Source organism: Boleophthalmus pectinirostris, unplaced genomic scaffold (genome assembly GCF_026225935.1).
Source record: "Boleophthalmus pectinirostris isolate CB_2022bp ecotype Guang Dong unplaced genomic scaffold, ASM2622593v1 HiC_scaffold_11, whole genome shotgun sequence".
Classification (NCBI taxonomy): Eukaryota; Metazoa; Chordata; class Actinopteri; order Gobiiformes; family Gobiidae; genus Boleophthalmus; species Boleophthalmus pectinirostris.
Window position 1 is genome coordinate 1 of NW_026570994.1, and position 23849 is coordinate 23849.

The window sequence follows — 23849 nt, forward strand, 5'->3', positions numbered from 1 at the left end:
ATGCTGCTCTAAGGCACTGTACTTCCTGAACAGCCTCTCCCTGCAGTAAACACTCTTCCGGCTGCCCCTGTGCAACGTGCACATGATGTTATGACCTTTGAGGAGCCAGAAAACTGTGAGGGAGAAGCTTTCCCCCGCCAGCGCACTCTGGCAGCTAACAAGCAACCTGGGATCAGTCCACCAGTTCCACCTCCCGTTTTCCCTCCACAGTCTTGGCCAGTTCCTCAGTTTCAACATCCTCCTCCATTTCCGCCCGCTCCCTCATATTTGCACTCCGCATTTATTTATGCTCCATGGCAGCAAGCTCTTCCATGTCCTGATGCTCCTCCACTGCAGCAACCTCCTCCAGCGTGCCTTCCATCTCAGCCAAGGCAATGTGCCTGGAGGCTGAATAAAGCTGCCCAGGAGGATGAGGAGCTAGTGTCAAGGGGGGAACCGCCAAAGAAGAGGCTATCAAAAGAGCAGTACTACTACACCTGCATGCAGTGTGGCCAGGACAAAAGCAAAAGAATTGGATACACCCAGATGAAGGGGCGGTGGTACTGTCCAGCCTCAGGACTGTCCCTGGAAGACTGGAGGAACAGTTTACAGTAGGGGTGATATCAAAACCTCACGATACGATATCGTCACAGTATGAACCTCACGGTACCTTATTTATTGCGATATCATGGGAAAGCTCACGATATGGTGAGGAGGCTCACGATTAGGAACGTAACAATATCCAAATCTCTTGGTGCGATGTTTTCACTATATACATCTCACGGTAGGATATTTATTGCGAAGTTTTGTGGAGGTTAAACAGCTAAAACTGTTACTGTGCTACTTTTTCCTCTTTAAAATGCCTTGACAAGATTTAATCCAAAGAACTAAGTCTTAAAACAACTGTTATTTCTTTATGTAGTCTACACTGAATTGTTACATCCCTAGTTTACAGTAGTTTTATTGTTTCAGCTTCATCTTGATGATGATGATTATTGTTATTATTGTTGTTATAATATTATTGTTATATATTGTGATATTGTTACATTATATTGTTATTATGTTATTCTATATTGTTATATTACATGGTTATACTTTTATTATTGTTATTTAATCATTTATTTAATTTTGTTTAAAGGATTTGTTTTACAGCTCTTAATCATAGATATCTCTCTGTCTCTTCTCTCTCCTCTCTCCCTCGTTCTTCTCGTCCTGTCTGTTCATACATGGTTTGTAATTTTTCTTTGCTTTCTTACTGTGTGGTACAATGTTACATTAAAGTTTTGATCATTTTATTGGAGTCAAGAACAGTGTTTTTATTTAATTTCCTGTTTAAAAACAGGACAGTGAGTGTCATACACTGAATAACTTGAAGTCAGAATTACTTGCAGGATCATTTTACTACTATTTTACTTACATTTATTCACAAAACCCATCACTCTTTGCTCAGTTTAGAATTTGTTTTATTCACTTGTTGCTGCACTGAGCTACTCTCTCAAATAATTGAGTTTATTAAAAAGTGAGGGGACATATGATGGCAGAGTTATCTACATACACTGTTAAATTTGTTTGGTTTTACTAGCACCTAGTAGGCCTTAGGAATGTCAGAAGCGCTGTGTTACTTTGGGAAGCTGCCTGTTCGAATCTCACAAAACACACGAAAATTAAAGCGATGATACACCTTGCAATAAGTGCTGAAGTGAGGGTAAACAATGCTGAAAAGATAATAGATAAGAAAACAATAATATAATGGACATTTCCCTCCTCTTCTCTCCTTTTCTTTTTCTCCCTTCCCCCCCTCTTTCCTCCCTACAGGTCCTAACTCTACGTCACGTCAGTCACGTAGGCAAGGGGGCGGGGATGTCGTGGTACAGGAAGTTTACAGTAGCGGTCATTTTACACGTTTTTCAAAAGTTCGGGGAAAGGGTAAGTTTGGAAATTTGCTTAGTACTCATAATAAACTATATTATTGCTAACTGACAGAATCAGTAGCCCAAGTATTATTTATTGGTTTATTTTCCGTATAAACTCCGTTGATTTCGCGGGAAAAGACGTGAAATAATCGTCCCAAGTTTCATTGTTTTCTCGCAAGTCCTTCAATACAGATGTACGAATTTACATAGGGGGCGCGAGGACGACCCAAGGTAGTGGGCTGTGGAGTTAATGAGGTTACATAAGGTCAACATAGCATAATCTACAGAATGCGCACATAGCTATTTTATATGGTCTATTCACACCGCTACGCTACACAATGCACACATGGCTAATTCATGTGATAATTTATTCACGTGTAGTGACATTGGATATTATTATTTACCACAAGGGCTGTGATTGCTTTGTCTTTGTACAGAGGGCAAACCATAACTCTCCAAAGCACTGTAACTTTGCTACGTTTTCTTTGTATGAGAAATGATATAAATAAAGCCTGCAAAACATGTAGAATTTCCTCCCCTCCGTCTGTCTATACACGTATGGCCAAGCTCGACATTAAACTGTTTGATATTTAATGTTTGCAGATGACTAAGACAGGAAAGCCAGATAGTTCCTGGAGGGACATCTGCTTGAAGTATGCCCAGGACAAATTCCACTTTTCAGTTGGCAAACGGCCAGGGGCCAAGAAATGGAAAAAGGCCTTAGAGAGGATTGATGCTTGCCCCTGCACAGCCATGCTAAGGATCTGTTTGGGAGAAGCCTTCAGTGTACCCGTGGGTTCCACAAGGTAGGTGAAATGATTTACTAATTGATTAGTAAAGTACAAAAAGAGACAATTAAAGAAAGCTTTATTTCCCTCTTTTTGTACTCCCCCCAGCCAGCAGATCTGTCATCAGGTGCTGGGTCCAGTGAGGCAGGAGGAGTTGAGACGGAAGCAGGGCGAGTCCAAGTCGACACGGAGGCAGGGAGAGGAAACACGGACACAAGGAGAGGAGACACAGAGACAAGGAGAGGAGACATGCAGGCAGGGAGGCAGGGGGAGTTCGAGTCAGCACGGAGGCAGGGAGAAGAGACACAGAGGTAAGCGCGTCAGTGAAAGGACAGGGAGTGCTTTCACTATACAGCATTCATTATGCCATGACCACAAAAGGTACGCAATCTCTGCTCACTCAAAAAATGTATAAAATACAACATGTATAATTACAAAAAAAACCAAAAGGAAATTGGTTTGCTTCTTGTGCTTGTATTTGGTTTACAGATCACCAAGAAGCTGGCTGGTGGAATAGGGGGCAGTGCTGCGTGGATGACCAACATCCGCAACGAGTTTGACCAGGTTCTGAACTCTGTTCTGACGACGGGTGAAGGTGCAGGGTTGGAAGAGTTGTGCCAAGGCGTCGTCACCCTTTATAAAAATGCAGGCCAAACTGAACCTGCGGTCATCTGTCGATCGGGACTTCTGCACCCAGACAGGTGGGTCTCTCTCTCTCTCACACATACACACAAACAGACACGCACAGAAGCACGCACAGACAGACACACGCGCACACACACACACAGAAACACACACGTACACACAGAAACACACATGCAACAACAGACACACACACAGAAACAGATACACACACGCGCATACACAAAAACATAAGCACACACAAACGCACAGACAGAAACACACATGTGCACACAGACACACAGGCACACACAGAAACACACATGCAACAACAGACACATGCACACACACGCACACACAGAAACACACACGCACACACAGAAACACACATGCACACACAGCCACACACACACAGAAACACACGCGCACACACCGACACACACTCGCAAACACAGAAACACACACAGACACACACACAGAAACACAAACGCACAGACACACTCACACACAGAGAAATACACATACACACATATTACAAGATAATCCCCCCTCCACTATCCCCTCCTGATTTTTTTTTTCACTGACTACAATGCTCTTTTGTACTGATGCACTATTTTCTTGAATTTTGGAAATTGGAAATAGCCAAAAGTTTTCACGTTGAATTGACATGAATTGACAGTGTTGCCTTAAATGAAGGGACAGAGACAGGATACATGCACATGCCTTTATTGAACAACACTGGAACTGTACATCCCCCTCAGAACACTGCACACAGAGCCAACACACAGCACCAGGTCAACTCAACAGGCATTAAGACTTTTGGCACTGTCATTTCTTCAGCCACAAAACAATCCTAAAGACTAATTGATGCATAAAATTAAACAGAAAAGCAAATTAGTTCAACATTTTCAAAAATTCATACACTAATCTAAATAAAATATCGTTATGTTTGGCTGTGGCGACAGTGAGGCTTCATTAAAATTTGGCATAGCATGTTTTGAAGAAAAAAAAAAAATCATATTAATCAGCACCATAAATAGTTACAAATAAAGGCAAGGTAGAGACATTGCAAATACGCTTTACATGTGTCAGTAGTTTAATACTATTGGAATCAGGGCTTGACGTCAACTTTGCAATGGAAAGTTTTTCAGATAAAATCAACAATTAATTTATGAATTTAAGTTTTGTGGTTTGGAGTATTGTAGATTTGTATTGTACATGTTTTTAAAGATACACTAAGCAACTATTCTGTTGGAGGGTTAGTCACATACTTGTCTCCACAGAGCTGTTACCGCCAGGGTTGGGCTGGGACTAAAAAACGGCCCTGGACTTTTCCCCCACAAAGCCCACTGTGGAAATTGAGGACCTATGTTATTACTGCCCTCTGCTGTTAGTACGGCCCACCACACCAGCCCAAATGTGGTCTCAGGTGGAACAGCCTACAGGGCATTTTCCCAGCAGTACACAGTACCAGTCTGAGCCTGGGTACTGCTTTGTAAAGAATGTTCCTTATCAATTGCCATGAAGACAACAGGTCAGTACTTACACCAAACACAAGGCTAAGGTCTGTGAACAATAAAGATGCCTATGTTTAATGCAATACTGTGGAACTTTCCAGACAAAGCAAAGATCTCCATGAACACTGGTATGTGGCAGTGGCATACCCTGCACCAAAAGTTTCAAAAGTTACATAGATTAGTATTGAAAGGAGCACTAACGATACATAAAATCATAAGAATGTAAAATAATACCAACAAACTGAAATGGAGAGTGCATGTACTAGTTAGAATCTACTAGCATTTTTTTTCTGTTAGCTACATGGAAGTATAATAAGATCTGAAAGATGAAAAAAGAGTGCCGTCGTATTGGTTTCAAAGGACAATCAGCGCGGAGCAACTGTGGGCCAGGCTAAAGCTTACAAAACTAACTTTTATGCATTTTGAGGTTTGAAAAATTCTAAAAAGTTCATGTAGTGAAAATAGAAAAGAATCCAACAAAATCCAACCCTTGTGAATGCTATCAATGTTTTGTCAGATGAACATGGGCAGTTTGATTTCACAAAAAATACATGACGTTGTGTGGGAGAATTCCTTTTGGGCCAGAGCTGCAGCACCTATGGAGCGGTCACTAATGAAACTCGTGCCAGGACAGAGAGAGTGTGAGAGGCGGAGTGTCCAGTTCTTATTATAGATTCATGGTTAGCGACCGTAAGTTTTGACGTCAAGTTCTGATTTGGACCTGTACTCATAGTGGCCCCATGAACCTGGTCCAATCCAACTGCCCAGAGAAACAAATAAATTATATTATTATTACTATCACACGTATCACTTAAAGCACTAACACTTTTCACATCCTCGATCTTCATACAAGCAGAGATGGACAATCTATCCCTGGAGGAGTTGCTCAAATCGAGTATGCACAACACATTTTGAGATTACAAGAACATCCAAGAAAACTGGTTTGTTTACATGGTTAAGCAAATAAATACAGGGAAGTACTGTCGCGTAAACCTAAGTGGAAAGCTAATAGTCAGCAGATGGACGGTGAATGCGGGGGTTGCGCTTGGTGGCGTTTTGCGTGTATCCCCTGTGGAGGGGAAGGGGGGCTTATTCCAGGTCATCCACGCCCACGTCATCTGTGGCCAGGGTGCTGGTCATCTCCGACGTCACACCTGGAACACACACACATAGGCATCATTAGAGAAGAGACTGATATTTACACTTTATCTAATTTTATTTATTCATTTTAGTGAATAAACTTCTTACAGCAAAGAAAAAAAAAATTCTCACACGTTTGAAAACATCTGAAGAAAACAGTAATGAGCCCATGTGTATAGAATCCCTCAGTCGTCCAAGTGGAATCCATGGCAAAGGAGAAATTCAATTTGTCAACTGAACAAACATTTATTTAGGTCACAAACGTTTCACAGCTCATCCAAGTTGCTTCTTCATTTCTGGTCAGATGCTGGTGGACACCGTCTTACATCTGCCTGCAGGGAGGAGCTAACTACACTGAAACTACTCAGAAACTAACACCCTACTTGTTTACAGTTTGTGTTTGTTAACTAGGCCTATTCATCTGTACTGAGTGTGGGGTCATATTAAAATAATCATTCAGGCCCATAATGAATGTTTTCACACCTCTGGACCTGACCTGGCTACCCCTATTGTTCTCTTTGTTTTAGGTTTGAGGATGGAGTTGTAGATTGGAGACAGATGTCTGAGGCCTCCATTTCTGTTCAAGGATGGATTGTCTTTCTTAACAAAAATAGCCTCTTTAACTCCCCTCTCAAACAAATTCTTTTCTCTGAGGATAGTGAGGTACATATCTGAGCCAATGGAGTGGCCCAAGGCTTTTAGGTGGAGATGTACGGCAGACTGAGGTCCACTGCTGCCCTCATGTGTGTTGGTACATCCTTTTATGGAGTGGCTGTTTTGTTTCTCCAGTGTTACTGCAGTCTTCACTACACTGAATGGAGTAGAACACACTGTTATTTGTGGCTCAGTGTTTTGTCCTTTGGGTGGACCAGTTTCTGTTTTAAATTGTTTGTAAGATTGAAAAAGACTGGAATTTCATGTTGTCTAGGGATAGCCACGTCAGATCCAGAGGTGTGAAAGCACTCATTATTATGGCCCTCAATGATTATGCTAATAAGACTCCACACTCAATACAGATGAATAGACCTAGCTAACAAACAGAACTGAAGAAGCAGCTTGGATGAGCTGTGAAACATATTCAACCAAAATAAACGTTTGTCCAGTTGACAAATTTAATGCCATTTGCCAATAAAGGGCACATATTACAGAAATTTTCTGATCTGTGTTCTAATGTAGTTTCCTCCTCAAAAACATACAAGTTGTTTTGTTTCATTCACACGTTTAAAACACAAACCTTGCATATCTAGGCTGAGTTCTTCTCTCAAGCAGAAAACACTCAGTTTCACCTTGTGATGTCATGTCGTAATACAGTGCTCCACTGTGTTTTTAAACTCCATATACTTTCAATAGAATCATTTCAATCAATTCTGCCCTGGAATTGCCAATCTACTGAACAAATGTAAAAGGAGCTGATAATTGTAAAACTACAGCTTCATGACATCATGGTGGAACAAAGCATTCTGAGCTTTGGAGATGCAGACAGACTAATAATAATGGGTTACTGAAACATGTGAATGAAACAAAAACTCCACGTATGTTTTGAGGAGGTAACAATGTCCAAACCCTAATCTATGACAGTTTGGTTGTGCATGTGGCTAGAGTTCTAGTTCAAACATCTAGTGTAGCATGTGACAACAAAAGTCAAATCTAGATTCATTAATAATGTTATGTAAATGCTCTTTTCCTGGAGTGGCTAATCGGCATTCAAACGGGATTTAGATATGGGGACAGTGAGTCTGTCCTAAAAAGGCCGATCAGATTTGTGGTCCAGACATCAGGGTTCATCATGGGGACAAGGCGGACAAGTATTCTGTCCCAGATCTGCACTGTCACCTGATTCTGTTTCTCAGTGTTGTTTTTGCTACATTTGAAAACCTAAAGGTATACTGTACAACTTGGGTGGAAGGTACCTGCTTATGTTCATGAAGATGACATTTCCTTGCCTGGAATGTTTCATAGTATGGCATTAAACTTGTCCAATTGTATTTATTCAATTATAGGTATAGCATTGTCTGTGGTCCATTGTTGAAGCTAGGGACTCAACAATGAACAAAATGAACTTGTACAATTTGCCTGCAGGGAGAGTCAAGACATCTAATCCAAGCATACAACGTGCAGCAAATATTTAAATAGCAGAAAAAGTTTCTTTGTGTGTGACATTTGTTTTGTATTGCTAATTTTTGGTATGTCTGTATGTATTATATGTATTATTTAAAGAAAGATAGGAAAGATAATAGTACTTGAAGTGTCATCATCTGCGGATTTCTTCTCCTCCACGTAACCATGACTCAGCAGTTTGGACATGCTGACCGGAGGAGCCTTCTTCTCATAAGACCTGAGCAGGACAAAGAGCAGCGTCAGACTCTCTACTACAACTATACATGCTAAAATGACTTATTTCACAAGATTTACCAGATTGGAGTAGTTTGAGTAATGTATCGAGTTAGGCTAAATTAGCCGACAAGTCTTAAATGTTTTTTTTTACAAGTTCTTAGGCCTGTAACAATAATCAATAAATCAATTCATCTCATGATCATTTTTAACAAGCTTGATAACTTTTCCGGCCGTGATGATTTCTATTTACATGTTTGTTTTCTCGTGTCTCTATCTCTACCAAAGAGACTGAATGTCAAAAGGCTTCTATCGCTCTCTACTGACTCCTCTCATTTCCTTAGTGTAAGGACTCTTGAACGTTCGTGTCAATTAGGCTACTTGCCAGCATAGACTGTATAAAAAAATAGACTAAGTGAGTGCGACGTCACTCATTCAGCTCCACTCAAATAAAGCTTGTGATGCGACCGGTTACAGGAGCGAATATGGAGCCATTCATGTTATGAATAGGATTTTTTTAATGGACAAAACAACGGAACAGGATCATGTAGAGCGGGTTAATACAAACATTTAAGACTAAAATGATGAGACTCCCAGCAGCAGGTACAGAGAGAGGAGCTACAATATTCCAGTGTAAGTCAATGGGAGCCAGGGTCATAAGGAGCCGGAATGATCTTGTACAACCACAGTAGAGAGCACTGCGAGGAATAGAAAGTCACAAGCCAGTTGAAATTTGAAAACATGTAGTTTCAAAGCGAAATCAAACACAAAATCTGCAGAGTGGACCCACTTTTAAGGGCAATTTTGTTACAGAGAATCCATTGTATTTGGTTCAACAATAGTTTATTTAGGTGCATTTTTTGTTAACAAGTCCTCACTGTAAGCAAGACTATTCTTATGTTGACAAGTCTATTTTATTTAGGCCTGTTGTTTTTGGTTGTCTTGCAGTTCCTATGTTAAATGTTCTTTATAAAGTAAAGTTTATTGATCTTTGAAAAGATGTATTTGCATTTTTATTCCATTGTCATTATATTAGTTGAAAATGGTCTCAAAATGTCAGTACTTTTGTTTATCACAATAATTTCTCAGTCAATTAATCGTCCAGCAAAATCTGTTATGGTTACAAGACTACATGTTCTACTTTACTATTACATAACACAATTCTAAAAATGGTTAAGCTACATGTAATCAGTGTCACAATACAAACCAAAAAGACTAAACAAGTAGAGAGAACATTTTTACATTTTAATAAAAACTGTCAGCACTTGCGAACAACAATACCAGTCCGATATCATAGTGTCAATAAGTAGACTAAAGCTATTCAATTTTAAAGTAGAAGAGCAAAAAATAAATCTACTAAGACATTATTTCTAAAGAAATTCTACAGAATAAATTAGATTCTGAGAACTAAGTGAGTCAAATATAGAATGATCTTGACCATAAGTTGTGCTGATTTAAGCACTTACACTTTTCTAACTCATTACTTTCTACCACAGTGAATGCAAAAAAACAGCTGTGCACACTTGACCACACTAAATGCTAAATGAAGATATCAAAGATGTAACATAAATAGGCTTGTCCCGATCTGATCACGTGATTGGAAATCGGCATCAATCACGTGACTGCGGACTCGATCCGGACTGGGACGTCATGTGCCGATCAGGTATCAGATAAATAATATACGTATATAACACACAGCGCACACTGCACACAACAGTTTTTCTGAGGCGCGGGATTTGCTCATGGACGTCCAGTTAGTGCAACTATCTGCCCCAATGCCTGCTGTACTAGAGGCGCACTTGTGCTGGGACTTTCGGACCATGCCGTACCTGGACGCTCTTACTTGGGGTTCTGTAGCCCGTGTTCACACCTGCACGGCCTATGATGTCAATGCACGGTGCTGTTTGTTGCAAACAGCACCGTGCTGTTTACAACAGCGGAGCTGGCGCTTTTGAGGGGGTCTGTCCAGCGGCATGGAGTGTCTATTGAGCGGTGGGACCGAAGTTGTGATGCGCGCTCCGCTGTGGGTTTGTGGATGTGGTGGTGGTGCGGGGGAGAGAGGCTGTGGGGCTTCTGTCATCTAATTTTTATGTGGTAAGATCTTGTATTATTTGGATATCATAGATGAGCCTAAATGTTTAAAATGTAATGCACAGGCTTCCATATAATATCAAATATACAAACTAGGACCCGACCGATATGGATTTTGTTGCGGCCGATATGATACCGATATAATGGGAATTGGAGCTGCCAATAGCCGTATAATTGCCGATATATTTAGTGATGTAAAAATTCACTGTTAATTTTGAATTTTTCAAAAAACTTAGGTTTGGCTCTGGTGGATTTTAAATTGGGTTTATTTAGGCAACATTTATTGTTATTCTGACTCTTTACATCATATTTACAAACAGTAGGTCGGCCTAATGGCATTTTTGCATCACATTCTAACTACTAGTGATGGATATTCCAGTTCTTTTTAGAGAACCGGCTCTTTTGGCTCGGCTCACCAAAAGCAGCTGGGTCTTTCAACTCCCAAGCAGCTCTTCAGATTGTTCTGTTGCAAGCAGGACTAAACCAGAACTGAACCAGGACTGAAAAAGGACTAAACCAGGACTAAAACAGATCTAAACCATGTGTAAAACAGGACTAAACCAGAACTGAACCAGGACTGAGTGTTGGGACTCTGTCTCTATCTCTCTCCCTCTCTTGAGCCCAAGATTAATCCTGGTTTATTTATTTTATGCTGAATTACAGCCAAATATGCACGTTTTTTCTATCCTACGCACACGCATATTTCTGAAAGTTTCATTTTCAGCCGCTGCCGCTGTCAAACTACCACGAGTCTGCACGCAGCCTGAAGAGAAAAAAAGTGAGAGAAAGAGAGAGGGTGAGAGAAAGAGAAAACACGGCTCCCAATAAGGAGCTGGCTCCCGTCGTTCGCTTCAAAGAGCTGGCTCTAAGAGCCACTTCGTTCGCAACCGTCTCATCTAGGGATGGGCATTCGATGAAATTTTCTTAATCGATCGTCGGAAGAATTAACGATCGATTATCGATTAATCATTAACGTTTTTATATTAAAATGATCATCATTATTATTACTATCTGCACTACTAATCTGCATAAATCAATTCAACTTTACAACATATAAACCGTAGCCACTCTAGAGCCACAATAATCCGTTTGACATTATATTGTGTTTAATTCAGTTTTGTGCAAATCTCACAGAAACGAAACTTAAAACCGCATCGCTTTAATTTAATTTGCATAAACTAAGCGAAGATAAAAAAAAAAAACAGCTCTTGTGCGCTGATGCGGTCAACGTCTGTCGGATTAAAAGAGATGACTCAGTGGAATACAGGTTAGTGTGACCAGATGACCAGACCGTACGGGGCGGGAGGTGGGGACTCGTCATCGACATTATACTACTCTCACCTGGCAAAGCTTTTTCCCACTGGACACCGAAACGGAAAGCGTGGAATTTCCTGTACAAGTCATCGTTAAATATGCATTTGTGCTTCGTTACGTTGCAGGCTGACTGAATGTTTCTGTCTGCTTGCTCCTTCTGAGTGCAGAGAGCTACATGTACAGACCCTGTTTGGTCACGCTACGCACAGCAACCTACATTCGGTTTGTCGATTAAAATTAACGTAATCGATGAAATTCTTAATGATCAATTATCGATTAATCATGCCCATCCCTAGTCTCATCACTACTAGCTAGTAAAGAAAGTAAACTACCGCTATTAGCCTTTAGCCGTAAATGCTGCGCGCCGCGGTAATTAATTATATGCATAAATGTCATCTACACGTCTATTCACAGCTCATTTACATATCAAAAATTTAAGTTTTGGACATTTGAATTACACATGATATCAATACAATCTGATCCCCCATACATCCTGGATATTTATTGCTCTTAGTTCATTTTATAATGTTTTATAAAAGTCGGATTGGCACTCGGTATCGGCAGATACTGAAAATCAAAGGACTCGGAGGGGACATCCCTAAACACAAATGTCTTGTCATTTATCAGCATGTATCATTAGACACCAACATAAACAGCGGCTGCGCTCTATTCTACAAGTCTTCATTGTGGAAAATCCATATACATACATACGCATATCGGATCGGTGATTTGATCTGAGTACTCGTTGATACCGATGAAAAAAGTGCGGTATCGGAGGTTTCATGGACACCAGTATCATATCGGAACAACCTTACCTTTAACCGGTCAAAACTACTCAAATTTGGATGAATATTCTGAATGCAAGTCATTTTATGTCATAGGCCTCACGTTCTCTTGTACTTGTGGGTTATGGACAGGGCCTCCATCTGCTGGACCGCACCATCCGGAGATGCCTGGGGAGAGAGAAGGAGATGTTAGAAAGGGGTTGGGTTGTCACATATGAAAAACATGGGGATGGAATCAGCGCAAAACATGCCACATTAAAAACATGAGAAAATGAGTTAATTTAGTCTGGTGAGTGAAAATGAAAAAGTCCTGAAAGCTTTGAACACATCACAAAACCTAAATGAAACGAATGATCAAAATGGCGGATGACTGAAATGAGGAGGTGATAGGATTCAAAATGGTGTTGGTGGATCCGTTCACCTTCTTGGTACCAGAAAACCTATCAGACTCCTTCTCCCAGTGCACCTCGCTATCGGTGCCAAAGGGGGCAGTTAGGGGCTGCCTCCCCTTGGGCTGACCATCAGGAGAGCTGCCGTTACTTCCACTGCAATCACAAAACCACTCAGTTCAACAAGAGCTCCGACACAAGAAAAAGGTCTCCCTCTTTGGTGGGATGCTCCGCTGACATGCTTTCCTCATAGTTAATTGTTAAAAGACAGAGGACATGAACATCCACAAAAATGAAATGCCATGCAGGAGAAGTGGGTTTACCTTTTGGATTCATCGTTGCCAAAAAAGTTAGGTGGCGAGTAGGCCTTCCTGGGTGCATCTTCAACAATGTCATGGCTCAGCAGACCTAAGGACAAAAAACAGGCAACAAGTATTAGAAATTGAATAATCTAGAGCGCTGTCATCTTTTTACAAAGTAAAAGGTCCTGCCTCTTTCAAGTATCTCGAAGCCTTGTTACAGAGTGAGGGGAGGATGGGGCGTGAGGTTGACAGGCAGATCAGTGCAGCATCTGCAGTGATGTGGTTACTGTATCGGACCTTTGTGGTGAAGAGGGAGCTGAGCTGAAAGGCAAATCTTTCGATTTACCGTCAATCTACGTTCCTCCCCTCACCTATGGTCATGAGCTTTGGGTAATGACCGAAAGAACAAGATCGCCAATACAAGTGGCTGAAATGAGTTTCCTCCGCAGGGTAGCTGGGCGCTCCCTTAGAGATAGGGTGAGGAGCTCAGTCACACAGGAGGAACTCGGAGTAGAGCCGCTGCTCTGAGAGGAGCAAGTCGAGAGGAGCTGCTGAGGTGGTTCGGCCATCTGTTTCGGATGCCTCCTGGACGCCTCCCTGGGGAGGGGTTCTGCGCATGTCCCACCGGGAGGAGGCCCGAGGGAAGACCCAGGACACGCTGGAGGGACTATGTTTCTCAGCTGGTGTGGGAATGCCATGGGATCCCCCGCAACCCGGCCCGGATAAAGCGGAAGAAAATGGATAGATGGAATAATCAGCAAAATCCCCAATTTATTCAATACCGTTAGATAATCAACTGTGCCAAGTGCCAACTGGATCCACTGTAGACAGCCATAAGCCCTCACTGGCCCCTTCGGGTACAAGACATCAAAATGGCCCTCTATACATAAACCATTACTTTATTACTACCATTACTGATGGCATACTGCTGTGTTATCAAACAGTGCCAGCTTTGGCCTGACAAAAGGTGATTAGAGAGCATAAGTGAACCTTGAGCTATGACTTGAACAAAATTACTTCAATTTAAAAAAAATATAATTTTATATAACACTTAAAACAAGTCCAAGGAATTAATTTTTACTAACAAAAAGATTCATCTCATCTTATTTAGTTAAGTACTGGAGGCAAAAGTAAAATGCTTTTCAGTCCCTCTTACCTTTATGTCCTCCCTGCTTGGCCAGTTTGACATAGTCCGAGTCGCTCTCGAAGATGCCCACCCGTCTGCAGCTGATGCGCTCAGTCGGGGAGGTGTTGGAGGAGATCTGGGACAGACCAGGGATCTGGGAGCTGGGACCGGTCACTCCAATGGACCCAGCCCCGGGTTTTATGGCTACAACACACACATAATATCACATTCATACACACAAGTCTGGATAAGAGTGTCAACAACCCAGCCCATTACGATAACTAAAATGTATCGAGTTATACACAAAACAAACATTGTTCAATATATGATAGATGGAACAATAATTTTGGGGGACAATATTTATTTAAATTTTTCTGCAGTATGATCTGAATTGAACTAGAGAGGGTGGAACTTATCAAAGATATAAACCAAATACTACTAAGTGTTTCATGCTGGTATTTATTTTTGGAGCTCTTGTAAAGTGAGCGCCTGGTGGCCAGGCCTTCCCCCATGGGGCCTGGCCAGGCACAACCCAAAGGAGCAACATGGGGCCGCCCTTCCATGGGCCCATCACTTGCGGGGGGATCCATATGGGGCCGGTGCAGAGAGATCTGGGTGGCGGTCGAAGGCGTGGGCCTCGACAACCGGATCTCTGGACATGGAGACTAGCTCTGGGGACATGGAACGTCACCTCACTGGGGGGAAGGAGCCTGAGCTTGTGCGGGCGAGCTTGTGTTGAGAGTTACCAATTATATATAGTCGGCCTCACCTCCACGCACAACTAATTGAGATAAGCTGGACTCTCTATTTCTCTGGCGCTGGTCGCAAGGAGCAGCGGCGGGCTGGTGTGGGCCTGCTCATTGCCCCACAGCTCAGCTGCCGTCTGTTGGAGTTCATCCCAGTGAACGAGAGGGTTGCGTCCCTGCGCCTTCGGGTCAGGGACAGGTCTCTCACTGTAGTGTAGGCCTACGGGCCGAACAGCAGTGCAGAGTACCCAGCCTTTTTGAAGTCCCTAGGAGGGGTACTAGACAGTGTACCGACCAGGGACTCCATTGTTCTACTGGGGGATTTCAACGCCCATGTGGGCAACTACAGTGACACTTGGAGAGGGGTGATTGGAAGGAACAGCCTCCCTGAGCTGAGCCCAAGTGGTGCTCTGTTACTGAACTTTTGTGCTAGTCACAGTTTGTCCATAACCAACATCATGTTCGACCACAAGTGTTTCCATCAGACCTGGCAGGCCCAAGTGTAGTGAGGGCCTGTTGGTAATGTCTGGCGGAGCCCTCCGTCAGAGGGACTTTCAACTCACACCTCCGAGAGAGCTTCTCCCAGATTCCTGGGGAGGCTGAAGACATGGAGTCCGAGTGGACTTCGTTCTCGGACTTAATTGCTGATGCAGCCGCTTGTAGCTGTGGTTGTAAGGTCTGTGGTGCTGGTCGCGGCGGCAATCCCCGAAACCGGTGGTGGACACTGGAAGTAAGGGATGCTGTCAGGCTGAAGGAGGAGCCTATCGGGCCTTGTTGGTTCGTGAGACTCCTGAGGCAGCTGAGGGGCACCAACGGGCCAAGTGTGCTGCAGCCCATGCAGTCGCAGATGCAAAACTCTGAGCTGGGAGGAGTGCGGGGAGGTCATGGAGGATGACTATCGGACGGCCTCAAAGAGATTCTGGCAAACCGTCCGGCGCCTCAGGAGGGGGAAGCAGTTTTTCACCAACATTGTTTACAGTGCGGGGGGAGAGCTGTTGACCTCGACTGGGGACATTGTCGGGCGGTGGAAGGAATACTTTGAGGATCTCCTCAATCCCACCATCACGTCTTCCGAGGAGGACGCAGAGGCTGGGGACTTGGAGGCGGACTCATCCATCACCCTGGCTGAAGTCACTGAGATGGTTGGCAAGTTCCGTGGTGGCATGGCTCCGGGGGTGGATCAGATCCGTCCCAAGTATCTTGAGTCTCTGGATGTTGTGGGGCTGTCTTGGCTGACATGTCTCTCCAACATCACATGGCCCTAGCAAACCGGGGTGGTGGTCCCTCTGTATAAGAAGGGGGATAAGAGGGTGTGTTCCAACTACAGGGTTAGGGTTACACTCGTCAGCCTCCCCGGTAAGGTCTATGCTGGGGTACTCGAGAGGAGAATCCGACCGATAGTCGAACCTTGGATCCAGGAGGAGCAATGTGGTTTTCGTCCTGGCCGGGGAACACTATACCAGCTCTACACCCTGGGTTTGGGGACTGCAGGATCTCATCTCTGCTGTTTTCAGATAATGTAGTTCTGATGGCTTGATCAAGCCAGAACCTGCAATGTGCACTGGGGCGGTTTGCAGCCGAGTTTGAGGCGGCTGAGATGAGGATCAGCTTTTCTAAGTCCAAGGCCATGGTTCTCGACCAAAAAAAGGTGGCTTGCCCTCTCTGGGTGGGTGGAGAGTCCTTGCCTCAAGCAGAAGAGTTCAAGTATCTCAGGGTCTTGACTGCTGCCCCCGGGATCCAACCCCGGATAAGGGGAAGAAAATGGATGGATGGATGATCACGTATCGTATATATATTTTTTCCACAACATACTGCACTACAAAATATGTTATCGTGACAAGTTTAAGGACACCATATCAAACAGCTATGTTCAGGATTTAACATTTTGTGTTATAAATGCATTAGAACTCACCTCCAGGTTTGACCCGTCTGTGGTTGGGGACAGCAGTACTCATTTTCAGACACTTCTGAGGAACAGAAGACATGGTCAGCAACATCTAACTGAAGACAGTTTAAACAATCACAATGGCTGCACTTATTCAGGTCCTCCAGTTGTTAACAGATCTGACTATCTCTAAAGCCGTGTCTAAATTGAGATGCGTTATCCTAAATAGGTTAGCCTAGTCTTTATAGCATTAAGTGAGTAAATGAGTTAACGGTGTAAGAGATTAGAGCCTGACCGATATGGATTTTGTTGTGGCCGATATGAAACCGATATAATGGGAGTTGGAGTTGCCGATAGCTGATATTATTATTATTCAATTCTTTTTATTTACTTTTATAAATGTTTAAACATACATAAACATAGCATAGCACAAAAACAACAACAAGACAGCAGGCAATTCCAAATGAAAGAAACAAAAAATAAATAAATAGCCGATAGCTGATATAATCACCGATATATTTAGTGATGTAAAAATTCACTGTAAATCTTGAACTGTTTAAAAAACTTAGGTTTGGCTCTAGTGGATTGTAAACTGGGTTTATTTAGGCAACATTTATTGTTATTCTGCCTCTTTATGTCATATTTACAAACAGTAGGTCGGCCTAATGACATTTTTGCATCACATTCTAGCTACTAGTGATGGGTATTCCAGTTCTTTTTAGAGAACCGGCTCTTTTGGCTCAGCTCACTAGTGGCTCTTCAGATTGTTTTGTTGCAAGCAGGACTAAAGCAGGTATAAACCAGGACTGAAAAAGGACTAAACCAGGACTAAAACAGCTCTAAACCATGTGTAAAACAGGACTAAACCAGAACTGAACCAGGACTGAGTGTCGGGACTCAGTTTCTATCTCTCTCCCTCTCTCAAGCCCAAGATTAGCCCTGGTTTATTTATTTTATGCTGAACTACAGCCAAACACATTTTTTTTTTATCCTATGCACACGCATATTTCTGAAAGTTTCATTTTCGGCCACTGCTGCTGTCAAACTGCCACGAGTCTGTACGCGGCGTGAAGAGAAAAAAAGTGAGCGAAAGAGAAAACACGACTCCCAATAAGGAGCCGGCTCCCGTCGTTCGCTTCAAAGTGCCAGCTCTAAGAGCCACTTCGTTCGCGACCGTCCCATCACTACTAGCTAATAAAGAAACTACCGCTATTAGCCTTTAGCCGTAAATACGTGTGCGCCGCTGTAATTAATTATATGCACAAATGTCATAATTCGCACCTCTATTCACAGCTCATTTACATATCAATGCAAGTCCAGTAACAAATATACAGCCAATGTAGTCAATTTACAGTAGGCCAATAGAAAACAGCCTGTTTATGTGTGAGAGCTACAGCAGCTAACAATAACAAATGACCAAAACTAGCTTCAAAGTCGACATATTTCCAACACTCACCACTCACACAGGCTCCTCCTCACATCACAAGTCCGCACTAATAAATGTCCTTTTAATCCAGACTCAAACCGATTGTCCGTAAAAAGAATATAATCTCACTGTTTGGATCTATGTCTGCCGGTGTAAACAAATGTAAGTAAGTCAGTCTTTATTTATATAGCGCTTTCACAGTCATTTTCTGTCCCCAAAGACGCTTTACACAGCATTATTCAGCATTATTAATTCATACAGCATTATTCAATCACTCTATACCCTGGTGATGGTAAGCTACTATTGTAGCCACAGCTGCCCTGGGGCACACTGACAGAGGCGCGGCTGCCATGCCACTCGGCGCCATCAGTCCCTCCGACCACTACCATCACTCACACACACACCACTTTCATACAATGTGGGTGAAGTGTCTAAGGACACACAATGATTGAATTGATTGTATTTAACTGACCATGACTGTCAACTGTTCATGGAGACCTATGTAGCATGTTTTGGGTTGATGGGGGAAACCGGAGCACCCGGAGGAAACCCATCCAGACACGGGGAGAAACATGCAAACTCCACACAGAAAGGCCCAGGCGACCCGGGGATCAAACCCAGAACCTTCTTGCTGTGAGGCATGAGTGCTAGCCACTCAGCCACCGTGCCAACGTGGCATGACGTGAGTGACGTATGCTCAGGGACAGTACGGACACACACACTGACAGTTTAGTATAGTTTATTTTACTTATTTAGTGTCATGCACCATTTAGTTGGTGCCCAGCCCACATGGACTTATAAGACACATAAAACAATAAGCAGACAAATCACACATCAAACATAAAGTGTCTTCTTACGGAGGTCCCAGGCTTTCAGCACAAACTGAGCCAACTTAAAAACATGACATTTAAATAAATACTTAAGTCTCTCCTCATCAGACAGAACAAACCAACAGAAAGACACATTAGACAACAACTGACAGCGAAGGTCATGATACAAAGGACAGTAAAACAAAAATGCATTTCATTTTCAATGTCCTTTAAATCGCACAGAACACAAGTGCGCTCCTCCTCTGGGACTGAGTGGAAGCGTCCCGTCTCCAAGGCCAGAGGCAGAGTCCCACACCTCAACTGGGCACATACTGACCCCTGACCTCTGCTCAGGTTCAGGGTGACATATGGTTCAGGTCCAAAACAGTCTGTAATTAAGATATATGTTCTTAATTTTGGTTTACATAAGATGTCATAGTGCCACTTTTGTTTATACTTATCAAAGTAAATGTTCCTCGCTTGTCGAACACTACAGATTAACTTATTTCTGTAAATAAACTGGCTGGAGATCTGCAATCTCAAAAATTTTCTCCATCTCTCTACTCCAGGACGATTTATGTAACAGACTCCAGTTAAATACATGTTTGGTTAATCTTGTGTCTGGCATATTAACCAACCTGTTCCATAACCGCACCATGTCACAAATGTGTCTCACTTCACATGGTTCCAGCCCATATCTCCATACAGAGCAAGTTTAGGCGCCTTTTTGTGCACGCCTAAAAAGTACCTCACAGCTCTGCACTGAACTTTTTCACTGTGGGTGTGTTTACAGTAACCCCAGACTCCAGCTCCATAGTCCAGAACAGGACAGACACAGGCCCTGTACAGTTCAATGTAGGTTTTGTAGCCCAGTTCACGACATGCTTTAACTTTGTTTATCAGTGCACCTAAGGCTCGACCTGCTGACTCTGACAGAGCTTTGATTCCTTCATCAAATGTAAGATGTTCATCCAAAACAAGTCCCAAATATTTGTACTTTTTTGTTAAGGACAAGGAAGTGGCACCAAAATGGAATTGAAAGTTAGTCAATTTATGGCTCTGTTTTCTAAAATGAATCACCTGAGTTTTCTCACAATTTATCTTCAGTCTCATTTTGTTGCACCAGGTATGAACAATATTCAACATCCTCTGAAGATCCAGTTCATTTTCTGAAATAAGCACTATATCATCAGCATAAAGCAATATACACACTTTTAGATCACTGACAAAGGACTCCACAGATAAATACTGATGCAGAGCCACATATTACAACATTTATCTGTCTGTAAATTGGATTAAATGAACATAATGTATAGAGTCTAAGATTTATAAGTAGGTATCACATACCCACGTGAAATATCGGCCCCTATCAGCAAGCATATCGGCCGATATGTCGACAGGTCCCCATATTATATTATATTTAATATGATACTGAGTATTTTTTAGCCATTTTGGCAGATGGCTTTTGTCATTGAATTTATTTACTGCTGCTACCTTATCTACCTAACCTTGAAATTGAAAATAAATGCTTAATCCAATCATTTTGTATTCTCTTCCTTGCACAAAAATGAGAATTACATGGTGGTTAACAGCTGTGATGTTCTAGATTCCGAGTCTGGGACACATATTTTTATAGGCTAAATCAGGGGAGCTCACACTTTTTCAGCATGCGAGCTACTTACAAAATGACCAAGTCAAAATGATCTACCTAATACAAAGCCAAGCAAACTGCATTGAAACACTCTGTGCCCCTTTTTTGGACCCTCACCCACAGTTTGAGAACCCCTTCTTTAAGAGAACTTCCTCTGGCACTTTACACAAAACTATGAAAAAAGTGAAGGAAGTAGGTAAGATTTTTAAACCTGTTTTTTAAAGTTCCAAACTGGAGTTGCATTCTTTTCTGGTTTTGCAGTGATATTTACCAGCCTTTGCACATTTACCAAACCAAACGCAAATCGTGACAAACACAGATGCATTTGTGCACTTTTGTTAGGCAAACTTCAGCCAAATGTGGCAGTAGGTCTGTTCTGTAGGTCTGCTCTATGTTGTAGGCCTGCTTTGGGCAAACACTGTAGCACAAATTTAGACTCGTTTTTTCTTCACGTTTCGTCTTACTCTTCTAGTCAGCACGCACTGTGGAAGGGGCTTGTTTTCGCTGTACGCAGGAAGGAGCGAGAGCATGAAAAGGCGAGGGGCGGCGTGCTGACGTGAGGCAGATGGACAGGTAGGATGTTTAAGAAGTTTAACCTGCCCTGTGATGCATGCTGTTGCAGACGAGCCGTGCATAGGGAGCGTGTGTATTTGTGATGTGCCGTAGAGTCTCCACGGGTTTCAATGAGCTCACAGGCTGCACTGAGATGCCCCACACGCTCCTGCACCCCGCTACAAGTTTATTGCCAACAGCAGCGGCCGTAATGAAATATGATCGCACTTGTTGAGTGTCAGACCTTGAGTGAGAGTCAAGACCGAGTCCAAACGCGATTGGGTCCAAGACGAGTACTAAGGCTGCGTTCAGACTGCAGCCTGAAGTGACCCAAATCCGATTTTTTTGATTCTATGTGACCTGTATCCGATCTTTTAATGACAGTCTGAACGGCACAGATCCGAATTTTTCATATGCGACCCAGGCCACTTGGCTATGTGGTCCTGAAACCGATACATATCCGATCTTTTGACATGCGACTTCAGTCTGAACAGCCAAAGCACATCCATCCGACCTACACGTCATCAACAAGCGACAAACGTAACTATTCTGCGCTGAAGCAGGCGGAAACCGGAACTGTAAAATCGCCAGGTACTCAATGCTCGCGTCCATGTTTGGACAACTTCCGTAAACACAGAGCACGCTCGCTGCGGTTGACGCATGGGGTTGACGTCATCGTGTCCTCCAGTACGCATGCGGGACACTTTCAGGCCGTTTACCGTTCACACTGGAGTCACAGACAAGTCGCATTTAATTGTAAATGTGATCGACCTCGCAAAAACATCAGATTTCACAAAAAATCGGAATTGAGCATTTAGCCCTGCAATCTGAACGTAGCCTAAGACACGGCGATCTACCCACACGACCTTGGCGATCGACTGGTAGATCGGGATCGACGTATTGCGCACCCCTGGGCTAAATTATGGTCCAACTGAACTGACTAAAATGAAATAAGAAATCATAACCTACATTGTTCTGCAATGTACTTCATATATTTCATACATAAAAGCTAAATTTTCTAATTAGATGTTATGGTAAATCTAAAAACTAAAACCACATCATCTGATAATTTCTATCAATTACTACTACTTTAGGGTGACCGGACGTCCCTATTGGTGGTTTCCAGACTTTCAGACAGATGTCATACTCTCAGATTGGGGGCAAGGGCCAGTTTTCCCTATTGATTACATTGTACTTTCATGACAAATATCTAAAAAGTAAATTCACAAATGCTGAACCTGATCATTTTTATTAGTGACTAGACCCATGAACTCACTGTATTACAACAAAAAAATTAATAATACTTTTACCCCCAATCTGTATTAAATAATATTGGCCTATAGAATACTGTGATGTCATCTGCAACCCAGCAATTCACCTGGGACAGTCCCAGTTTTGAGCCCTGTGTTCCCTGTCCCAGCAGATTCACCCCAAAGCAGTGATTTGTCCCAGTTTTATACATTTTGGACCAATTTGATCCCTGCCAACAGAAGAGAGAGTTATAAATTGTCATTTGTTTAGGTAAAATACATCAAATCTGCTTATAAATGACAAAAACACAAAGAAAATGTGACTATAATGACTCACATTAGTGCTGAGAGCATAACAATTTTCCTTACTTATGCACTCGTTTCACAATTTTATTATTATCAACCACCACAAACCAGGTTGTCCCAGTTTTTTATTTTGAAAATCTGGTCACTCTATACTACTTTTAAAGGGTCCATTAAATATTACAGGCTTTTATTTACTTACTTGCATTACTTTGTGCAAGCGAATATGCACAATCTAAGATTTCTTTAAGATGATGTAATCTGAAACCCAGCCATAAATATGGAGTGTTTGGACAAGGCTTTCTAGTTTCTTATTTGTTTACAATGAACAATAATCTAGGACATCAATTAACATAGTACTGTTTTTACTGGCCAGTTGGACATTTGAGCATTCTGTGAAACAGTCTATAAGCCCCCTGATTTCTGCTTCATGTTTTTATTATTAGACTAAACATCAAGTGACCCCCCCCCCCCCCTCCCCGTTACTCATCAGTTCCTCCTGCTGCCACTTGGAGCATCAAAACGTCCATTACTTTGTGCAAGTGAATATGCACAATCTAACATTTCTTTACAATTTATAGAATATTTATCCACGTTAACCGTAAAAACGCGTTCTTTTCGTGCCTAGTATCCTCCTTAAGACCTAAGAGTTCGTTGTTTTACGCGGCCGTTGAAATAACAAAGCCGAGCTCATTGGGATAGCCGCCTCGCTAGCTCCTCAAACCATCTTTATGAGGCAATCAGGAAGCCATAAACTACACGTACTCCTTTGACACAAGTTTTTGCATGTGACAAAAGCGCGCACATACTTACAGAGAGTTGTTTCTCGGCTGAAAAAGGACGGATCGTGCAGAGATGAGGGATTTTGGAGATGTCTCGGCTCTGTTCATTCAGCGGGGCGAACCACACTCACTTCCGCTGGCACCTGCTG

The 23849-nt window shown here is 42.6% G+C and overlaps 1 protein-coding gene across 2 annotated transcripts; it reads right to left on the reverse strand.

Moving 5' to 3' along the window:
- Positions 1-4011: 4011 nt before the first annotated feature.
- cunh7orf57 (chromosome unknown C7orf57 homolog) lies at positions 4012-23849 on the reverse strand. 2 transcript variants are annotated; one of them, XM_055164917.1, is made up of 8 exons: positions 23732-23849; positions 16955-17009; positions 14327-14500; positions 13192-13276; positions 12901-13024; positions 12595-12647; positions 8199-8293; positions 4012-5972 (listed from the first exon to the last, which is right to left on the reverse strand). In XM_055164917.1, exons 2-8 carry the CDS (start codon positions 16995-16997, stop codon positions 5908-5910), a joined length of 639 nt encoding a protein of 212 aa, XP_055020892.1. In that variant the 5' UTR covers positions 16998-17009; positions 23732-23849; the 3' UTR covers positions 4012-5907. The 2 variants fall into 2 exon arrangements, with proteins under 2 accessions (XP_055020892.1, XP_055020887.1); XM_055164912.1 differs by having other exon boundaries at positions 12583-12647.

What these genes read in the sequence shown, in the direction of transcription:
- cunh7orf57 (XM_055164912.1), bottom strand. Translation starts at nt 16,997, where the DNA reads ATGAGTACTGCTGTCCCCAACCACAGACGGGTCAAACCTGGAG. An exon ending in CAGACGGGTCAAACCTGGAG is followed by an intron (nt 14,501 to 16,954) that starts GTGAGTTCTAAT and finishes TGTGTGTTGTAG; the next exon opens with CCATAAAACCCGGGGCTGGG. An exon ending in CGCAGATGATGACACTTCAA is followed by an intron (nt 5,973 to 8,198) that starts GTACTATTATCT and finishes TGTGTGTTCCAG; the next exon opens with GTGTGACGTCGGAGATGACC.